The sequence below is a fragment of the Molossus molossus genome, unplaced genomic scaffold (genome assembly GCF_014108415.1).
Source record: "Molossus molossus isolate mMolMol1 unplaced genomic scaffold, mMolMol1.p scaffold_m16_p_10, whole genome shotgun sequence".
In the NCBI taxonomy this organism is placed as follows: Eukaryota; Metazoa; Chordata; class Mammalia; order Chiroptera; family Molossidae; genus Molossus; species Molossus molossus.
In genome coordinates this window covers 31,699,362-31,720,783 of record NW_023425345.1, presented here as the reverse complement: position 1 = coordinate 31,720,783, position 21,422 = coordinate 31,699,362, and the positions used below count along the sequence as shown (strand labels likewise).

At 37.2% G+C, this 21,422-nt stretch overlaps 1 protein-coding gene across 2 annotated transcripts in view; it reads right to left on the bottom strand.

Annotated features, from left to right (window-relative positions):
- Positions 1-287: 287 nt before the first annotated feature.
- The window catches only part of PDE3A (phosphodiesterase 3A), a 283,119-nt gene continuing 261,984 nt past the window's right edge, over positions 288-21,422 (bottom strand). For both annotated transcript variants that reach the window (XM_036251840.1, XM_036251842.1), the window contains 7 exons: positions 20,286-20,397; positions 14,017-14,130; positions 13,684-13,883; positions 11,636-11,839; positions 10,813-10,968; positions 9,379-9,637; positions 288-2,046 (listed from right to left, as the gene is read on the bottom strand). In XM_036251840.1, coding sequence (XP_036107733.1) covers positions 1,805-2,046; positions 9,379-9,637; positions 10,813-10,968; positions 11,636-11,839; positions 13,684-13,883; positions 14,017-14,130; positions 20,286-20,397 — 1,287 coding nt within the window. In that variant the 3' untranslated portion in view covers positions 288-1,804. The remainder of the gene's footprint in view (positions 2,047-9,378; positions 9,638-10,812; positions 10,969-11,635; positions 11,840-13,683; positions 13,884-14,016; positions 14,131-20,285; positions 20,398-21,422) is intronic.

Below are 21,422 nucleotides of genomic sequence, written 5' to 3'. Positions count from 1 at the left end.
TTGGCACAAAATAACTGTATTGATTTTCATTTACATTAGAATAGGTAGAAGGGTGCCTGTCTGCAGACCTCCACGCAAATGAAGCATCCCTCTTACTGGGCTTGGAGATAGCTTCCATGTATAAAAATGGTGATTAAAATATAACTTTATAAAAATGTTTTATTTCCCCTTTAAAAAAAAAGTTTACTATCTACAGACACACACAAAAAAAATCTTTATATTTACATCAAGATAACTATTCATGACAAATATAATAATATGAAATAAAATATTGAAAGTGAGTATCAACGTTTTAAATAGAGGTTTGGCTCACAGCATAAACAAGTGTAGATAAACAAACAAACCAAAAAAAAAAAAACTTTCAATAATAGGCCCAGTCCCCCCAAAATCCCTCTACAATCTTCCCTGCCAAAAGAAGCATGACAATGGGTCAGATCGCAGATAGAAGCTACCCCGTGCCAGGGCATGTGGAATACCACAACAGGGTTGGTCAGCGGGCCCTCTGCCACCTAAAGGCCAATCTTCAACAGCTGCCAAGAATCGGGGCTTTCATATGTCAACAAACACCAAACCCTAGGTTGGAATTTTTCCCTTCATCTGTTTGTCTTCCTTTCTTTGTTTTGTTTTCTACCATGCACATTTTGTAGCAGATTAAAGACACAGGAGATCACTGTGAAGAGCGATTCCCCAGGTCTTCTCTGGAAACCTTTTAGGATTTACACCTGATGAAAAGACTTAACTCTAGCTCCTTCCTAGGTGTTTCCACATCAGTGATGCCATCCTCTTTAATGGTGATTTGATCTTAGGTGAGTGACAGACATACTCACAGACAAACAGGTCCTATACATTCATTAGGCGAGTAGATTGGAAAATGCCTGAAGTCTTCCATGTTTAAGGCTGGTGATAGAGAGCCTCCAAGTGGTGTGTAGCAGTAGTACCAATCCCATGGCCCTCTCACCCAGCCCATGAGTACCCTGCCTCGGGGAGAGACCTTTACTGAAGCCAAACGGAGGAGAGCATTTGGAATGGCTGTCTCTTAACGACACTCCAGAGCCAACTCCCCTCCGTTTGTTCACACGTGTTGAATCATCTGCTGGTGGAATGCTATAAACTACTAACCACAAAAATCTCTTTTTGTATACACACAAACATACATATCCACAAACACCTCTTCAGTCTTCCCTCTCAAACACACGCACACGCGCGCACACACACACGCACACACACACACGCACACATGCTGTTGGCAGGATGTGTAAGAATTCAAATAATTCTCTGGAACGTTCATCCCTCAGTACTAAGAGCAAAAGCTTCTTAGTTGTAACCTACATGTGCTGCCCTGTTCCCTGCTAAGCCTGACCATTTCCTTTGTTTTTCTTTATTTTTCTTTAATGATTTATTATATCACAGTGACCACTATATATCTTAATATGAATGTTACTAAATTGTGGAGCCAGTATTTCTGGCTTTCAGTGTGTATGTGTGTGTGTGTGTGTGTGTGTGTGTGTGAATATGTTTTACGTGTATCTATGTGAGAGCTTATATACACACACACATATATATTTCTTTCTTTAACAAAAATCCTTAGAAGCTGGTGTTGCAACGTGAAAGCTTCTCCGAGCAAGAGTTTTTAACCATGTACCTCACTGTAAAAATAAACACATAAAATGCGAAGACTCCCCAAATGCAAGCCATTTGCCCATCTTCTCGTATTTCTACAGTGTTGTGTCTAAGTATTGTGCTGGCTTGGAAAAAGTCTGTGACAAGTCACTCGGTTTGGAGACAGAGCTCATTCTATCCATTGTCACTGGTTTGGCTTTGGGGTGAGGATCTCCTCTCCTCTTGGCTTCCCTTTTTCTTCTTCTTCTTCTTTGATGGCCTGGATCTGTTCTGAGGGATGCTGTTGGGGAGACTGGTCTGGGGACTGATTATCGATGCCCGCCAACCGCTGTTCCTCTTCCATGACTTTCTTCCACATCTTATGGTTCTGCAGGAGGTGCTGAGTTATTTGGCAGTAGATTTTCCTCCTTTTGAAAGTTTTCTTTCCTGAGAAAACACCAAATCAGACTACTTACTTGTGTGCTGAATACAACTAGTTATTTTTTTTTCACTTTATTAATAGCAGTTAAGTACCAAATGCATACATATATCATTTGACTTGCATGTTATAATAATTTGATTTCCAAGAATGGGGAAATTAAACTCTATTAACACAGCATTGAGACAGAACTCTGAACAGTTGTTAATATATGGTCATGTCCAACAAAAGGTGCTGCTTGTACCCTGCTATCACCCCCACTTCTTCAGACTCAAGCCTTTTCACCAAGATCGCTAAAATAATTGCTATGTCTTCCTTTCTTTATCTACTAGTCAACTCACAAGAGTCTACAAACTGATTTCTTTAAAGATAGTTTTGATGTTACTGCTGTGCTTCCTGTGGACTAAAACTTAATTTCAAACTCTTCTCAAAGTTTCCCCACAAGCTGGCGCGCACACGGCCGCAGTCTTCCTCCATCCACAGCCCGGGTTCTCTCTACACTTCCCTGCTCTTGTCTCTGTACATGCACTCAACTCTTCTACTTCATGCTGGTGCAGCCCCTCCTTCTGAAACACTCTTCTCCGTCACTGAAAGTTCATGTCCATTCATTATGTTGAGATCCAGTGACATTTCATTGAATTCCTCTTCTAAGTAAAATCTCTCAATCATCTCTCTCGCTCGCTCTCTCCCTCTCCCTCCTTTACACTCTCTTGTCACTCCATACATGCTTCTCAGAGTAGGTAGTGTTTCCTGTTTTCCTTTTTCCTTTCTTATTATTGTTATATATATTGTCTTACTGGTAACTGCACATTCAAAATCATTTAGGGGGAGTGTCATCCCTTCTGTACGTTGGGTAGTTCTGGAAAAGGCATTCAAAGTCAGCTTCCCACCCAGCTCTGACAACACAGCTGTACCCAGTGACTGGCCCGTGTGCAGGTATGGAACCCTGGTCAGGCCTATCCCAGCCCTTCCCTGGGATCTTTCTCATTGGTGCAGCGTGAGTATGGGGTCGGGGAGTGGGGATCGGAGAACCTGCTTCTCTGCTCGTGTACTTGGAATGAGGTTAACATAGAGCTGGCTACGATTCCAGCTTCATGAAGAAAGCAAGACTGAAAGAACAAGGTGTCAGGCAGCTGACTCAGAGATAAGAACAGAAGCAGGTAAGCTCTAATACCAGTCAACATTATGTTCATGTGAACCAATCATTTCCCTTTTTACATACTCATTTGATTGAAGTTTTGCCACTTGCCACTTGTAACAAGAACAATGTCCTAAATCATGTACATCCTCTCAGGCACTTCTCTCATTTTCATATATTTCAGCTTCATTACTAGACTAGAGCCTCCTGGAGAGAGTCTTGCGAAGGTCTGCACACGTCGTGTACATGACAAGGCACAGCGATGTACATTTAATAAGTAAACAGATTACATGTCTAAACGATTAAATATTTTCAATATGAAAGTACTCAACACACTGCTCACAGAATTGCATGTCTTGACTGAAGAAATGTAATAAAATTTGTTTCAATGGAAGAAACATACAATGTTTTATATCATTTGCATTGATGTCATAATTCACTATTTAGGTTTTCAATTCCTTATCTATTTATTAAGCACCTAATATGTACCAGGTGTGCCACTGCCTGGTGATTCACTGACAGGCAAGACAGATACAATGCTTGCCATTGTGGAGCTTTTACGCTAGTGGGAATATAGAGAGTGAACAAGTAGCCACAATGACACCGAGTCTTACAAAGCCTTTGAAAGGTAGCAGACAGAGAGGAAAATGTCTCACCTGGGAGGGTACTGCATGATGATGGTGGCTGAGATGAAGATGGGGTAATAGAAATGAAAAAAGATAAATGTGAGACATATCTGTGGAGTTCAATCAACGAGACTTTGGCAACAGATTAGATGTAGGAAATAAAGCAGAGAGAGGAATCAAAGACAAACCTGAGCCATCTGGCCCGAGCAGCTGAGTAGATGGTAGTATGATGTACTAGGAAAGGGAACATTAGATGAAGAGCAGATTTGAGGGCTATGTTGAACATAAGGTGTCCGGGACCTGCAATTGGAGAGGTAAAGTAGGCAGCTGATCTTGAGCTCAAGAGGGCTGTTCTGGTCTAAGCTTCCAGAATATAATGTAACTCAGTATCTTCATCTTAGTGACCATTTTAGACTTAGGTAAATAATTTAGAAAGAAATAAGGCTAAGATCCTACCATTAGACTGTAAACTTCCCCATGGAAAGAAGCCATTTCTCCCTTTGGTATGTATATCCACAAAGCCCCGGCTTTTAGTAAGTATTCAGTAGGTTAGTAAATGAACCACGATCTGTCTGGTTTCTGTCCCACAGTTCCAAGTCAATAATGAAGTATTAATAAGTGATAAAATTGATAATGATAAGGAAAAGTGGTCAATAGGAAATTCTGATCGAATTCAGGCTATAGTAAAGAGTTAACAGTACAAGTTATCAGACGTTTAGCAGATGTTTAGATATTTGGCTTTACTTAATGAAGCAGCAATAATTTACAATGTATAATCTGGAAGAAAGAAGAAGAGAAGAAGGAAGAGGAGGAGGAGGAAGAGAAGAAGAAAACAGTAACAACAGCAAAAAAGAAAAAAAGTCACTTGCTATGAAATATGCCATAGGAACTAGCTATTTTGGAGGTCATTTTCGAGGAAGTGCTAATGGTTGCTACAATGGTTTTATTATAACAGACCACAGAAATTTCTTGCACTTAGAACAAGATCAATTTTGAAAACACAGTTCAGAAAAAGGACGTGAAACACAGTCATCTTGAATTACTTTGAACCATACAGACACATAACAATACCAATTGAATGCCAGGGGGAATGGGTACAGGCACTGTCTTAAGCAAGAATTAAAAAATATATATATTTACTGTATTCATTATTTTATTCACAAAATAGACCCATCAATTAAACTATACTGACCACCTACTGACAGAGGGTTTTCTGGATGCTATGGAAACACTGACTATTCTGTCTCAGAGCTCGTATAATCTGACGGAGAGAAAGCCAAGAAGACAGAAAATGAAATACACATGGTACGTTTTATCACTGACACGCTGTGACTGAGATGGCCGTAACATCCCCCTCAGCTTGAATAAACTTCACACAGGCTTTTGCCAGATTCAGGGTCTCTGACCTCCCTTTCCTTAGAGCATTTACTTTATAAAACTTGAAAATTTTAATTCTTTATCTGCTTCCTTGTACTATATATGTGTTTTCCCAGCTTCTAGCCAGTTTTACAACATGGGAACGACTTTCTCAAGGACCTGGGAGCCTAACCCCAGTGAGCAGCAGTTAACAAAAACGCAAGGCCTCAGTGGCCACTCCCTCTAGGTCCTCCAGTACTCTCACTGGTTCATCCCAGCACTTAATGCCTCTCTTGCCTTTGTTTCAAGCGAGGTGAGTTCAATATTTCTTCCCTATTCCAAGGTCTTGAATAACGTCTTCCTTGCCATTTGTAACAATTGTGTGGTACGGTTTATTTCATGTCAAACCACAGTGAACAAAAAACTCAATCTGTAGGGGAACAAATACAATTGTTTTCAAAGGACATGACACCTGAGCTGGGATGTAAATCGTGAGAACTAAATACACCTTGAAGAAGGGGCTGAGGGCACTCCAGGCATGAGGGGCACGCCTACAGGCACGGGGCATGGGACCCTGAAGCATGACATACATTTCTTCATCAGAATGCTTCTCAATAAGAGCAATATATACCATACATAGGGGGAGTAAAATTTAAAAAAATTTCATCTTTTCTATCAAAATCTATAACATATATTAATACATTAGATTTTTAAAAAGCAAATCTCTAAAATACTCTTCTACTCAATCCACTTGTCTATTCCTACTTCATTTTTGTTGTATTAAGTACAAACCCATTTCTGTTGAGAACTTCTAAAGGTTAACATACTTTCTGTCCTAACCTTTAGAATCAAGAGAGTTCCAGATGACCATTGGCTGCAGGACAGACTTGCATCACAGTTACAGGAACACAGTACTGTGTAAGGTGATTATTCCACCTGAAATGTACCCACATTCATGGCAGGGCATTCACAGGGAAGAAGCTAACAGAAAGCTCCATTTTTCCCCTTTTCCTTTCAGGGCAGCCCCCACGAGAGCAGCTGTTCTCTTATTAATGCTGTTTAACATTAGCAATAAACCTCTCTGGAATTAAACTGAATGAGATGACGTAGAAGAAAGTTTGTACCAAGTAAATTTGCGTAGGTTAGAGTCTGCAGGTGGTCTAAGACATGCTTGTCTAGGGAGCCAAATTGTTCAGCACTGGAACCTCTTGAAAGGAGAACAAAGAGCCTTTTCATTGCTCACATTCTAAATGCAGCTTAGTACTTCATTAGAAACCTCTTAGTTCGCTGCAGGAATCTTTCAGATTTAATTATGAGGTAGGGAAAAAGCTTTCTTTCCCTAGGATACCATATTGAAACATTTTATTCTATGTTTCCTGGGAGGTCTCCAAGTTTTACAAATTGCTGAAGTTATCAGTGCATATTTAATTTAAGTCTACGTTTCAGGCTAAATCAAGTTAACCATCACCATTGCGGTCAATATGGATTCTGAAATTAAAATTACAAGGGTATATAGCAATGGAGTTACAAATGAGGAGAGCCGGGTTTCCTTTCTGGTTCTGCAGAGACCATCTGCACCTTGGAATGTCACTTAACATTTCTGAGCCTCAGTTTAGTCTTTTGAGAAAAGAGGTGGCTGAGATAGCCGATCATCAGTTCCCCTCCCATCTCTAAAATTCCTCCATGCAGCCAATTTTCAGGAAAAACTAACACTTTATCATTTTCTTGCCTATAAAGAAATACTTTGAAGATAATTTTTCAAAAGCTATGGTATCAAATCATTGTTGGTGGATACTGTACATTTTAATATAAGGTGGCCAATTAATGGTTAGAAGTCATTAGTAAACAAACCAGACAATTCTCATGCCTGCTTTAGTGAGCTTGATAAAAACAGGAAGGTCAAGAGAGTAACACATCAGAATCTGGAAGTGAAATGGGGACCCAACCTTACAGAACAGACAGGAGTCAAATCGAGTATTTGTCTCATTTTGGGCTAAAGCCAATGCTGACAAGTTGAGCCTGTTAAGTCTCCTGGCTTGAGTTCTTCAATTCTTGATGCCTGGGTTAAGCATCTGTGTTTGTTTTTTTCTTCAAGGTGTTTGAGTTTAAATAGCATTCAGCTAGGGCCCATGGAAACACATTTTTCCATAAGCTAAGCCAATAACACTTTCCAATATCAATCACTGAAAAACTGTCCTATCCTTATAGTCAGACAGCAAATTACCTGGTTTTCTGGTTGAAAAGTAAAAACAAAACAAAACAAAACAAAACAAAAACAACAAAAAACCCCAAAATAAATAAAACAAAACTAATACCTACTTATTAAATGAGCAAATTAATAAATAACCCACAAATCCCAAATCTTGATGCCAACTTCTAAATTCCAAGATCTGCACAAGATTTCTAATGGAAATCCTTTTATAAGCACCAGGGAAATAAAACATAATTACTTTGATAATAGAATGTTGAAGGAAAAAAAACAGTTCTGATTCCCCCATTCTATAAGAAAGTTAATACACAGGCTAGAACTTAAGCAAAAATCTGACCAAATTTGCATAACCCTGTCTCTATACTTAATAATGACCTCTTATCTATGCTTATGTGCGCTTATAATCAGGCACTTATCTGAGGGAAAAATAGGTCAATGGCATGTTAGATTATCCCCTTACTAGGTGGCTGAAATGGACAAAGTCACACATTTTCCCGACTGCTAAGAAATAGGAACAAATGATCAGAATGTCTTCCCTGTGAGCATTGTTGGTAAGGGCTTTGAAATATTACTATGATGGTTGTATGTAAGGTTGGGTACAGTGTGACAATGTGCAATCCAATTCAATGACCAGATGTGAGCCCTTCTTATTGTCCCTGTTGCCACTACCTCAGTCCAAAGCCACAGTCATCTCTCACTTGGATAATTTCAACAGCCTCTTAACTCATCCCATTGCTCATACCCTTTCTCCTACCCCAAACTCAAGAGTACGCTCAACACAGCAGATGAAACAATGCAGTTAATATGTAAGTTGAATTGACAAACACTTCTGCTCAAAACCTCTGATGGCTTCCCACCTCAGTCAGTAAAAGCCAAACTCCATAATGTGATCTACAGAGTCCTCCCTTCAAACCCCACCTCATATGGCCCCTACTCTCTTTCCTCCTGCTCTCCCACCTCCTCTCCTCTGTTTCAGCCACCCAACTCTCCTGGTGCTCCTTGAACTCCCAGTGAAGCCACCTCAGGACCTTTACACAGCTTGCGTTCCCCTCCTCTGGGAATGCTCTTTCCATACCTATCTTTATGGGGCACTCTTTCACTTCTTTCAGGTCTTTTTCAAGTTTTTATTTATTTTTTTAATTAAAATTTATTTATTTATTCATTAGTTTTTGTTACAGATGTTTCTCATTTTTCCCCCATTGACACCCTCCTCCCCTTCCCTCTCGCCCCATCCCCAGCTTTGTTGTCTATGTTCATTGGTCATGCATACATGCCTGTAAGTTGTGTGGTTTATCTCTTCCCCCCTTTTTAAAAATTTTTTTAAAAAAATCTCTCTTTTTTATTTAAACCATCCATGGACACCTTATCTAAAATTTTAACCTTTCAATTTTAATTTCATATCCCCTTACCTTTTTCTTTATTCTAACATTTATCAGTACCTAACACACTTTGGTTTGCTGATTTATCCTGCTTAATATCTGCTGACCTCACTGAAATATAAGTCTTAAAGGGCAAGGATTTACTTATTCTTTTGTCTGGTTTATTCACAGCTCTGTCTCCAGTACCTGGAAGAATGCCCATGACAGAGTAGGTGCTCAATAAATATCTGCTGAATGAATGGTTACTGCCTCTTACTGCTTTACATGGTCTCCCCCTAACAAAGCTGATAAACGCCTCTGGTTTCTGTATATAGTACCTGAAATTCTTTTCATCTCTAAATCATTAAGATACTCTGAAGAATAGGCTTCAACTACTTATTTATTTATTTATTTATTTATTTATTTATTTACTTACTTACTTACTTACTTACTTACTTACTTCAGGACAGAGAACATATCTTTGTATGAACATGGTTTTATAATAGATCCCATAGTCTCTAATTTCTCTTTTTATGAGATTGGGTGCAGGGCTATGCATAACCAAATGCAGCAGATGATATTTGGACTCAAAATATGTAATTCATAAAAGGCATAAGATTCATCTGAACCTAGAAATAGATTTTATAACTTACTTGGAGATTCATTATTTTCACAGGTTTCTTCTTCATTTGGTGCTTCTTCCTCTTCCTCCTCTTCTTCCGGGTCATCGGTATCTCCTGACTCATCACTGTCTTCGACCCATTTCCCTGGCATGAGTCCTGCTGAATCATAGGAGTTGCACAGAGGACCCACAATGTGGGAGATAAAGGATTCCTGAAGGTTGGCCAGCTGAGGGGCAGAACGGTCCATGAAGGGGCTTATTGGTAACCCAAGGCTGGCTTCTTCATCACCCTAGAAACAGGAAGTTAGCATGAATAATTAACCAGAAAGGTAAATGACAAGGAAAGTTGCAAATACCAGTAAAGTCAACATTCACTTAGCATCTAAAATTTGCAAATACACAAGAACCCAGATACTCATGCATCAATTCCCTCTTTATTGCTAATAGATTCTACCAAAATCACTCAGAGCTTATATTGTACATATGAATCTGGTGAATGATACCTGTAAAATTTCTTTCTAATCTCGAAATATGTCCAGAGAATTTATTTATTATGGTACCTCATCCTATTTCTGGATGCCTTTTGCAATACAAATTCTTTCTGACATTGACCTGAAATCTATCTCCCCATAACTTCAATAGATTGGTTATATTCATACCCTTTCTAGGGAAGCAGAGAGGAATCTAATGTTTCTAATAAATCAAATTCTGTGTCAAGTACTTCATATAATTTATCTTATTTAATCTCCACAACTACTTCATGATAAATCTAATCCTAAATTTGTATGTCAGTCTTTTAAGTATCTGAAGATAGTTATTGCATCACTTCTAGCTTCCTCCAGGATTAATAACTTCTTTTTAAAATATCGTAATGTCCTTGTATGTCACTGATCCCTGTCCTTTACCTACACTACACTAATCTCCAGATTCATCTTGAGAGAGTGGTTCACAATATTAACATAAAGTTTCCAATATAACATGGTCCATGTATGGTAAGGTGGGGAATGTCCCTTTATGCTCATGTTTTGGTGGTAGTTTTTGGTAGTGCGCTAACCCTCACATTATCGTGTCAAATAAAATGCCAATTTTTAAAGCTTTTTCATATACTGCTGTTATTAACTCTATTAGAAAAGCAAATAAACATAATCTGGTATATAATCATATATTTAATTTAAATAGGCTTCTATTATAACGAATTTGTAAAAGAACAGTATTTCAGTGGCCTTTCCAATGTTTCTATTACTTCATTCAGCATCTTCTCTCCAAATCCTTGTGAATGACTTTATCTTGGAGTTTTTACAATTATAATTTAGTCCAATTTTTGGTAATTATTTTTACCTTTGATTAAAATTGGCCAGTACATTTTCTAAAGTTAGGGTGAATATGAAATAGATTTATCACACTCAAAGCTTTGGGAAGCTTTGGGGAATTTACGAACAGCCTACGTATGGATTAAACCAGTTACCTGTTCATAAAATTCATTGACAATACCCTCTGTCCACTGAAGATGGAGCTCTTTACATTTAGCTGGCCCGTTGATATCAGCCAACTTGATACACATTTGACAGACTAGTAGACGATCATTTTCATTGGTCCAGTCTATTCCAACATCATCATTTACCTGTTTGAGGAACAAAGTTGAATGTGATTTACCTCAATGAAAGCAAAAGTTGTACAAGAGAATAAACAATAGAAGATTTATTGTCTCCCTACCATGTGGAGATCAGAATACCAAGTAATATGGACTTTCTCAGCTATTTAAAATAATGTCATTGGCTTGCATAAATTGGTAAAAAAATATTTCATAAAAAAATAAAATGACGAATAATGATTAATTATGCAATTCAAAAAAAGTGCTATTTAAAATGAGCATATGTTATCTATTACTATTAATGTAGCTACAAATAAGAAATTTTCTTGAATTAACATTTGAGCATTTATGTTTGACAGATGAAATTTTGCTTCAGGGTTTTGACTTTTCCACTACCAGATAATGTATGTCCGTATACCATAGACATGGGAGCAAGTTAATGCAAACAAAAACACAATGATAAATTTCATTATTTTCCTGTATCAGACAGTATAAAATACAGAGACAGCACCTCAATGTCTCAGGTTCCTAGAATGGGACCAATGCCTATTTATCTGCTTCTGGTTAAACATTTTATTGCATTTCACTTTCACATTTGACATATAACAGGTGAGAGCAATGAGTTTTGTTTAATACTTCAGATCTATGACATTTTTCAATGTGGCCATAAAATGATGACTGGTGCAAATCTAGTTACCTTGGCATTAAACTTGGCTACGAAGTCAAAGTGTTTCTTCAAGTCAGTGGCCAAAATTGCTTCAATGACAAGGAAACGGAAATGCTTGAATTCCACATGGTCAAGGTTAACTAAGAAGTTATACTCTGGCCGGGACATGAAAAGATTCCATGCAGCAGCTGCGTGATGATTCTCCAGGACTGAACGGTCATTATAAAGCACCGCCTGGGCAAACAAGTGAGAGAGTGAAGAGTTCAATTTTTTTAAGGTAAAAAAATTACAAAAACAAATGGGACGATGCAGTGCTTTTAGAATTTTTTTTTCATGGAACACAGAAATGTAATCCTGTGACTGCTAGTTATTAAGAATCACTTATTGCTGCACACTGGGACTGTTGATTATTCTTGGTTAAATGTCTTTCTTTCTTTTTTTAGTAAAATAAAGGTAATACACTTGAAACTTTATTCCAGAAACTTCCAAGTGAGGGGGCTTAGTGTTATATTTTATCAGATTTCTGTGCAGGGCACAGGAATTTAACCATAACAAATATGCAAATGCATTAATATCTCTAAGAGGTAACTCAGCTACTTCTAGCATCTAGAATAAGAATGACCTCCTCTTAGTTAAACATAAAACTAATAAAGAGGAATGAAATCCTTGAGAAGCCCATGATTTAAAACATTCTCAACAGCCTGGCTGGTTTGGTTCAGCGGTTAGTGTGTCAACCTGCGGACCAAAGAGTTATGGGTTAGATTCCGGTCAAGGGCACGAATCTTGCTTGTGATTCTCATGAGGGAAGCAACCAGTCAGTGTGGCTCTATCACATTGATGTTTCTCTCTGGCTCTCTCCCCCTCCCTCCCACTCTGTCTGATGATAAATGGAAAAATATCCTTGGATGAGGAATAAAAAAAAATTAAAAACAACACTCTCACCCCCAAATCAGCCACAGGATAAATCACCCTTTATCTTGTAATTGAAGGTATATAGTAAATGTCTACTTGTTTGTAATTCTCTGATAATGCTGAGGGAAGGCCCAGAAGAGAGAAAGTTACCTAAAATAATGCATGAAGACAGTGTGATAGAGGATAGAGAAAAAGTAGGCATCAGGACAAAGGAAATTATGATTGAGAAAGGTAAAATGCATACATGTATAGGACAATTTGGATAGTAACTGCTGCTGGCAGGAGGATTTGTATGACTAGACAAAAAAATAAGTCTTGTGTTTAAAGGACACGTGAAATAAGTTAAAATAGGTGGTCAGGAAAAAGCCCAGGATATTTTATTGAATAAAGAATAAAGGAAAATGCTAGACTAATATATAAGACAGGAAGTGGAAAGGACGAGAGTGGAGTAAAAAAACAAAAAGCAAACAAGAAAAATTAGGAACAGGCTCAGATAGGCCTCCAGATCCTCTAGGAAGAAAAATGGGCTTTTGGGATCTTTAATTAACATGGGCCCTGCTGATTAAATCAAGAAACTTGCTGAGTTTAATTGAATAGATGACGATAACTAGATATTTAGTGACTCATTTGAACTTAAATGTAAATATGTGGTAAGATATACTTCTTTAAATTTATTGTTTTCAGAATTCTAGGTTCAGGAAAAAAAAATCCCTCTAATGAAATAAATTGATTTTTAAGTCCTACTAACCAATAAAATGCCTTGAGTCACAATTATTATAATGAGTATATTTCAACAGAATAGGATTTATATACAGAGAAAACTTGCATTCTCAAAAGTCCAAAAAGAGTTGGTTCTCTAATCTTTGCAGAAAAAGACTTCTGTACAGGTTTGATTTTCTTTGTCCAAGAAACTCATTAACATGAATTTAAGAAGTTTTTCTTTCTTAGAAGAAAATTGAGAAAGGGTCGCAATGGGTAGTAAAGTTGCATACCCACCATTAGTAACTTGGAACAAACCATGCTATCTTTTCAAAGAATTGTATGTCAGGGCCAAATACAGTTCGACTCATATTTACTTGGTGCCTATTATAAATCAAATTTAAAGCACTCATTTTCTTCAAAGAAATCTCTCAATTAAATTACTTCTCCTGATCAAACAGAGTTACCTGAGGAGCACTGGTTGCAACCAGGAACGCATTAGTCCTTCCTGGGTGATCATAGTCGTGCATGGCGGCAGCAACATACAGTGCCATCAACTCCAAGGCAGGGATGTTTCCAGACAGACATCCGTATTTGTCATCTGGCACACTGTACATTTTTGAGAATACATATCCCATGTGTCCATGTGTAAATCCACTGTCAGAATCTAAAAAGAGATGATGAAAGTGACAGAGATGTTTAAAAAGAGTTAAATTGATATCATTTATCTTGATCCTCTTAAAAAAGTACTCTTTGGTTCCGATAGCTCACAAGGTAGCACAAATGTACTTAGCACGTACCTGAATCACTTGCTGATCCGTGATCATTAATCACAGTGGAGAGGCCTGGGATAGGTTGTGTAGTAAGATACCAAACAGCATGTAAGACATCAGTAGCATGGATTCTGTTATGATCTATAACCAATGCAAAGGAACAGTCATTCATTTGTGAACTTTGGGGTCCAAGGACTAAGAGTGCCATCTACTGGATAAATAGTTTAGTCCTAACATTTTAATATACCAGTGAATGCCAGCCAAACATTCTAGCACAAATACTCTTTGATTCCTCTTCCATTACTCCATAATATCTATAGGAACAAGAAAAAAACAAAAACAAAAAACCACCACTCAATATTCTTTATCCATGCAGATGTCTGAAGTAGAAAAATCTGTATCCAGAGAACACAAGAAAACTAATGCATAAGGGAAACTCACTATGTGAAACAACTGCAATGCTTACTCTCATACTCATCCCCATACTTCTGTATAAGGCTGTGCAGAGGGTTAGACTAAAGAACATGACATCCTTTAACTGTTCTGACCAATGGTCTATGCCACTCAGTTTCTGATAAATGGCACCCAAATATGATCTGTGAATAGAACATAGCAGTATTCTTCTGTAATCAAACTTAAAATACCATAATAAAGGTGAATCCACAAAGCAAAATTAAAAACCAAAATCAATAATGTTCTCTGGCCCAAGCCAGTTTGACTCAACAGTCAGAGTGTCTGTCCATGGACCAAAGAGTCATGGGTTTGATTCTGGTCAAGGGCCCGTACCTTGGTTGTGGTTTGGTCTCTGACCCTTGTCGGGGTCTTGTGGGAGGCAATCAATTGATGCGTCTCTCTCACATTGATGTTTCTCACTCTCTCTTTCCATCCCACTAAATCTGATGATAAATGGAAAAGTATCATTGGGTGAGGATTAAAAAAAATGTTCTCTGATCTGGAAATTCTGATTTAGGAATACAGTTCTAGAAAATACCTAAAAGAAAAATAAATACCTTTTTTGTACAATAATGTAGGGAATTGGGCCATTTAGAAGAATAAAATATATGTGGAATCCAAATCCCCTGGTAATAATGTTATGATCATGGGAAGGGGGGCCTATTTTATATGTCCAGTTCAGCTTCTATTGAATAGTGATGAAAGGCCCAATGCTCTCTTAAAATTTTATTTTCCTTTATTCATTTTAGAGAGAAAGGAAGGGAGAGGGAGAGATATAGAAACATCGATGAGAGAGAACATTGATTGGCCACCTCCGGCATGCCCCCTACTGGAGATTTGGCCCACAACCTGGACATGTGCCCTGACTAGGAATTGAATCAGCAACCTCTCTGTGCATGGGTTGATGCTCAACCACTGAGCCACACCAGCCGGGCAGGCCCAATGCTCTCTTGGCTCATCTTAATTTTCTGGGGCAATTCTTCTAAATTTTTCTCTTGTTTATCTAGCCCTCACGATACTTCATTGATAGATATGTTTTATTATAAATGTGCTTACTTTATACATTTTATATTTACTGACCAACCATGATAGTTTCCTTCTCCAATACAATCATATACCATTTGATGACGGGGTTTCATCCTAAGAAATGCATTGTTAGACAACTTTGTCATTGGGAGCATCACAGAGGCAGTCTGTCATTGACCAAAATGCTGTTATGTGGCATATGACTACATAACATACTACCTCTCTGAGTAATATTGAACAGATGAGAAGAGAAAACAGAAGAGAGCAAAAATGTTAATGGGAATTTGAGAATAACACCTGTTCCCTGGTCAAGGTAGAAAGAAGAAACTATGACATCTGTGGTGTTGGTTGCACAAGGGGATGTAGGTAGATGCCTACAATTCTGGCAACTCTTAGGAGTAAATCTTTTTTTTTTTTCTAATACTTACCTGAGTCTATTTTTCCATTTATATTCAGATAGAGTGGGAGGGAGGGGGAAAGAGAGACAGAGAAGGATATATAGAGAGAAACATTGATGCGAGAGAGACACATCAATCGGCTGCCTCCTGCATGACTCTGACCAGGGCTGGGGACGAACTGCAACTGAGGTACATGTCCTTGGCCACAATCGAACCAGTGACTCTTTGGCCCATGGGCCGATGCTCTAACCAGGGCTTAGGGCTTAGGAGTCAATCTTCAGGTGACGTGGGTGATTCAGTTGAGGGCTGAGAGATGTCTTCAGAAAAGCTTTGAGAAAAAGACCTCCTTAGGCTCCCAAGGATGGCAATAGTAACACGTGTGCACTGTCACCGATAGAGGTGAATATCAATATTATCTAGTACTTTAAAGAACAATCTTCTTAAAACCGGAATCTATATCTCTGTGTATAGACTATCTCCAGTAATTCAAGACAATTATATTTTATGTTTATACCTGTGTCTTGGACAAAGTTCATCATGCTACAAGTTTCTGGATTTAGGACAGATCTGATTTTGTCACTGCTCTGATATTTATTATCTGTGTTACCTTAATTACTTAAAACTCTAAGCCTCATTTCCTTATCTTAAAAGTATGAAGATAATAATTCCCATTTTATAGTACAATTGTGAAAATTATAGAAGGGAACATATTTTTTTTATTTTTTAATCTCTACCTGAGGATATGTTTTTATTGATTTGAGAGACAGAAAGGAAAACATCAGAGTGAGAGAAACATCCATCAGTTGCCTCCTATATGGGGTGGAAAAATATTTTAAAGTGTCTGATACAGTAAGCTTGTAATAAATGTAAATAGCATTCACATAAAATAAATTATTGCTGTTAGAATAAGATGGTGAATTAGCCCATATCACCAGTTTCCTCTTGATGATTTGTAAGAATAGAATTTAAAAGCTGAAATAAAAGCTATGCTAAGTCTTAGCGGAGGGAGCAGGCAGTGATGACCCAGTAGGGGAAGAAAATGCTGGGCAGAGGGTGCTACTGTTAGCTGTTGGGAGGGAGCTTCTGACAGTTCTTTCACCTCTTGCAAGCTGGGAAAATCATTGTGTGCCAGTAATTACTACTACTATTGCTAGTGAAAGATACCTGCGCATGGACCCAGCATGCAGGGTGGATGCAGGCAGCAAGAGGGTGTTGGTGGAGCTTGTTTGGGGTGAGAAAAAGACAATATCAGGTACAAGAAAACCTGCAGCTGGTGAGCAGTATTGCCTCCTGCCCTGTTCCCAAACTCAAGGCCCAGGTCCTAAAGGCTTTATAGGTAATATTTCAAACTTTCAACGAACTAACAATCCTATCTAAGTAAGTCAGTGCTGAAAGCATGAAAAGAAGGGAAGCTGCCAAACTCATTTTATGAAACTAGTGTAGTCTTTATTAAAGAACTAGGTAAAGACTATACATATATATACACACATATATATGTATATGTGTATATATATATGTGTGTGTGTATATGGAGAGAGAGAGAGAGAGAAAACATGTGCATATGCAGATCTAAGAAAATTACACTGTCACTATCACTTAAGCAGGAAGAAAAGTGGCTGCCTTGTAAGTAGTCAACAACATGTTTATTAAACAAATATTTGCTTATCATCTAATATGCACAAATATTGTGCAAAGTGCTCTGTTGCTCTTACCCTTAACTCTCTGTTGAGCAACTCAGCAACAAAGCACCCAGGAAAGAAGCTAGTTAGGTCAACAGAGATAATTGACAGGTTTCTGTAGGAAACACAAGCATGTTCTATCTATCGTTTGTCTGTCTGTCTGTCTATCTATCTGTCATCTATCTATTTATCTACATATGTATCTATCTATCTATCCATCTATTTATCTATCATCTATCTATCCATCCATCTATCTATCTCTATTTTAAAATCTAGATTCTTTAAATTTTGCTAAGGATTCTGCATAAAAATTTAAAAGCTTTCATATTTTCTCTCTTCTTTTGGAAAATTTAAAAGGGTACTTAGAAGTATAATAAAATTTAGTTTCTAAGATTTTAGGTCATCGTTGTGATAAAGTTAATCTAGCCCTATTTTGGTTACTCAAACTTTTTTCATTTAATTATGAATTTATTTAGCTAGAGATGTTAGAAATATAATTCTCTAGCAGTAAATATTAAAAAGTAGACATACACATTTTTATGTATGATAATTATAATTAATGATAGACAAAGCTTTTAATCATTATTCATGCTATTATAAATTTACAACCCTACCACATGCAAGATATTTTTTATTTAAAAGTGATCATCAATCAAGCTAAACTTACTTGTGAGAAGATATAAATAAATTCCCTTTATAAAAAATTGGGCTGCTAAATAGGTTTATTATAACAAATTCTTTCCACATGAAATGAAGAACCCACTATATAGCAGGAACAAACTATTTACTTTTAATATAGAAAAATGTAATAAGAAAATATAAAAATTATTTTAAAAATTTAGAATCTGGAATCTTCTTTTTACACTTAAGTACTGGTCAACTTTCTCTGCAATTTAATGGTATACTACCTTGAGAAACCTTAGCAATTATATCAATTACTCAGTGGAGCTTGACTATAGCAGACTATATCACTAAACTATATTTAGAACTATAACATTAATTTGTAAAGTTATTCTGGTGACTAGCTGTCTTTTAGTGTTTTTAGTGGCTTCTTTTCTATACAAGTTTATTTATGGAACTACTTAACTTTTGAGAAGTCACCACACGCATCAATCACTGGCATCCAACCAGGGTGGGCCTTGGAAAATGTTCCTAAGAAAGCAAGACTTGCCCAGCTGGGGTGGCTCAGTGGTTGAGCATCGACCCATGCACCAAGAGGTCCCGGTTCGATTCCCAGTCAGGGCACATGCCCAGGTTGTGGGCCAAATCCTCAGTGAGGGGCATGCAGAAGGCAGCCAATCGATGTTCTCTCTCATTGATGTTTCTATCTCTCTCCCTTCCTTTCTGAAATCAATAAAGAAAAATAAATTTTAAAAAAAGCAAGCAAGACTTATCTTGAAATCTTTTCAAACTACCCTTTTCTCATGTTTGTCTTCCAACTTCATAGTCCCATTGACCAGACTCTGCCAAGGGGCCCAGCGCTCTTAAGCTCCTCTCTCTTCTACTCCCATTGTCCTATTCTGCCTGCATTTTGGTCCTATATTCTCCAACAAATCTAATTTGTAGGTTCAATTCTTCATTCTCCTTTGCTATCATACATCATCAGCTGTGCATTTTTATTCCAATGTAGCATGTGGATGGCATCTTGAAAAATGATATAGTAATAATGGATCACTAGGTTAATGTAGTACCTTTTTCTGGAAATACATGTGCTTTATCTGTCTCCATATAATTTGTATTTATTTTAGCTCTTTGTAACTACAAAAACACATGGGTTCTAAAGTCTAAGGTATATAAAAGCAAATTTATAATTTAAAACATGATTTAAAGAACATATTTCTAAGGCATGTTCCAACCAATATATTATATCTGACTATTTTTCTTGCTACGTATTTACTTTTTAAAAGCACCACGTGATTTCTACACATTTCTACAGCTTCACTTATTAGATTTATGGACATTTTCTCCAGTTTCATATATTTTTTAGCATGTAGGACAAATATACTTATGTGTTCTGATGCTACCTGGGATGCTACATATTTAAAATATAACTTAGCATCTCCTTTGTGTTCCAATTTCTATAATTATAAATGACAAACTTTTTCTCACAATGTTGGAAGTTCACTAGCTTGAGCACTGGTTGTGTCCTTTCCTTTGGTCTTCACATTTATTTCATTCAAAAATGTTTCTAATAACCGCTCCACAACTACTTCCAGATGTTCCTTCTTTTCTATTTTATTACTTAGCCCATCATCCTTCTGTCCCTCTACCCCCAGCCAAGTTTATCTTATATGGAAAAACTTAGTGATTTAACTCTGCAGATGCCAGAACAAAAGTTGAATTCAGCCAATGAAAGGAGTGCATTAGAAAATGAACAAGAGATCAAACATTTAGTGATTTATTTAGCACACACTTAAGTAGCACTTACTATTATAATACCTTTAGAATTATTACCTCACTTTATCCTCATACTAATTCTATGAAGCAAATATTATGATCCCCATTTTACAGATTAAGAAATGAGGCATGCAGAGGGTAAGACTCAGGTTCTCTTATAGCTGTAAGTGAAGAGGCCAGGATTCTAACAAAGGCTATTATCTCCTAATCACTATATGATGTGGTCATATGGCATGTTTACAACATGTAATTCTGTGCTAGCTGCTAATGTTTCAATACCCCATTACCCATAGCAAATTTTATGACTTTTTAAAGTATTATTTCACAAATAACTTAGACTTACAAGGAATTTCTCTGTACCCAATCTCCAAAGCATGAAAGTAATTCATAAATTCCCTAACTGGAATTTTGAAAGCTTCAAAGAGACCCATGTCTTCAAAAAGTCTGTATGATACCTGTAAAAAAGAAAGACAAAGCCTTAAAGAAAAGACAGTCCTGGTGTGTATTAAACATAAAAAAATTAAAAATCATATTAATTTACAGCCAATAGAGATACTTATTGGGAATAATACATCAAATAGATATTGAAGATCTCTATGTGCCTAGTCCTTGATGTCCCTGAACACAAGGGGTACATAATCTATTTTTTTTTTTTTTTTTATCCTCACCCGAGGATATTTTCCATTTTTTGTACAGATAGAGTGGGAGGGAGAGAGAGGAAGGAGAGAGAGAGAGAAACATCGACGTGAAGGGACACATCGAGTGGCTGCCACCCGCACGACCAACCAGGGCCGGGGACAAACTGCAACCGAAGTACGCGCCCTTAGCGGGAACCGAACCCGGGTCTCTTCGGACCGCAGGCCGACGCTCTAACCGCTGAGCCAAACCGGCCAGGGCCATAATCTATTTTTAAAGACAGAATCATACACTCAAAAAACAACCAACCAATAAAATAGTACACACTATAGAAACATATCAAGTCAGTAAATTGCATGTGGTGTCAATAACTGGAGAATACTATTTACAAAATGGTAATTATACAATACATACAATAAGCGCTAATAAAAGAATGAGAGAAAGCTTAAATTTGTATATATATGTGTGTATATATATATACACACAAATTATATATATATATTATATATATATTTTATAACATATATATAAAGTTGTCCAGAGAATAAAGGATTAGAGGTGTGTCTTAGTGAAAGACAAGGAGAAAGGATCATGAGAGAGAAAAGAGGTTGCCTTGACTAAAATATATATATATATATAAAAGATTTATTCTCATTCAGAATAAATAACAATGTCTAGACTATGTTTCTTAGCTGTTCTTTCTTCTCTGAATATCTGTTCTCCATCCAATTCCTTTTATAGCTCTAGTGACTTAAATTAAGTGAATGCCTTTAGATGTAACTGGCATTTTTGACATGCATATGATGAAGAAAAAAAGAGAATAAAGGGACAGAAGAAGGTAATG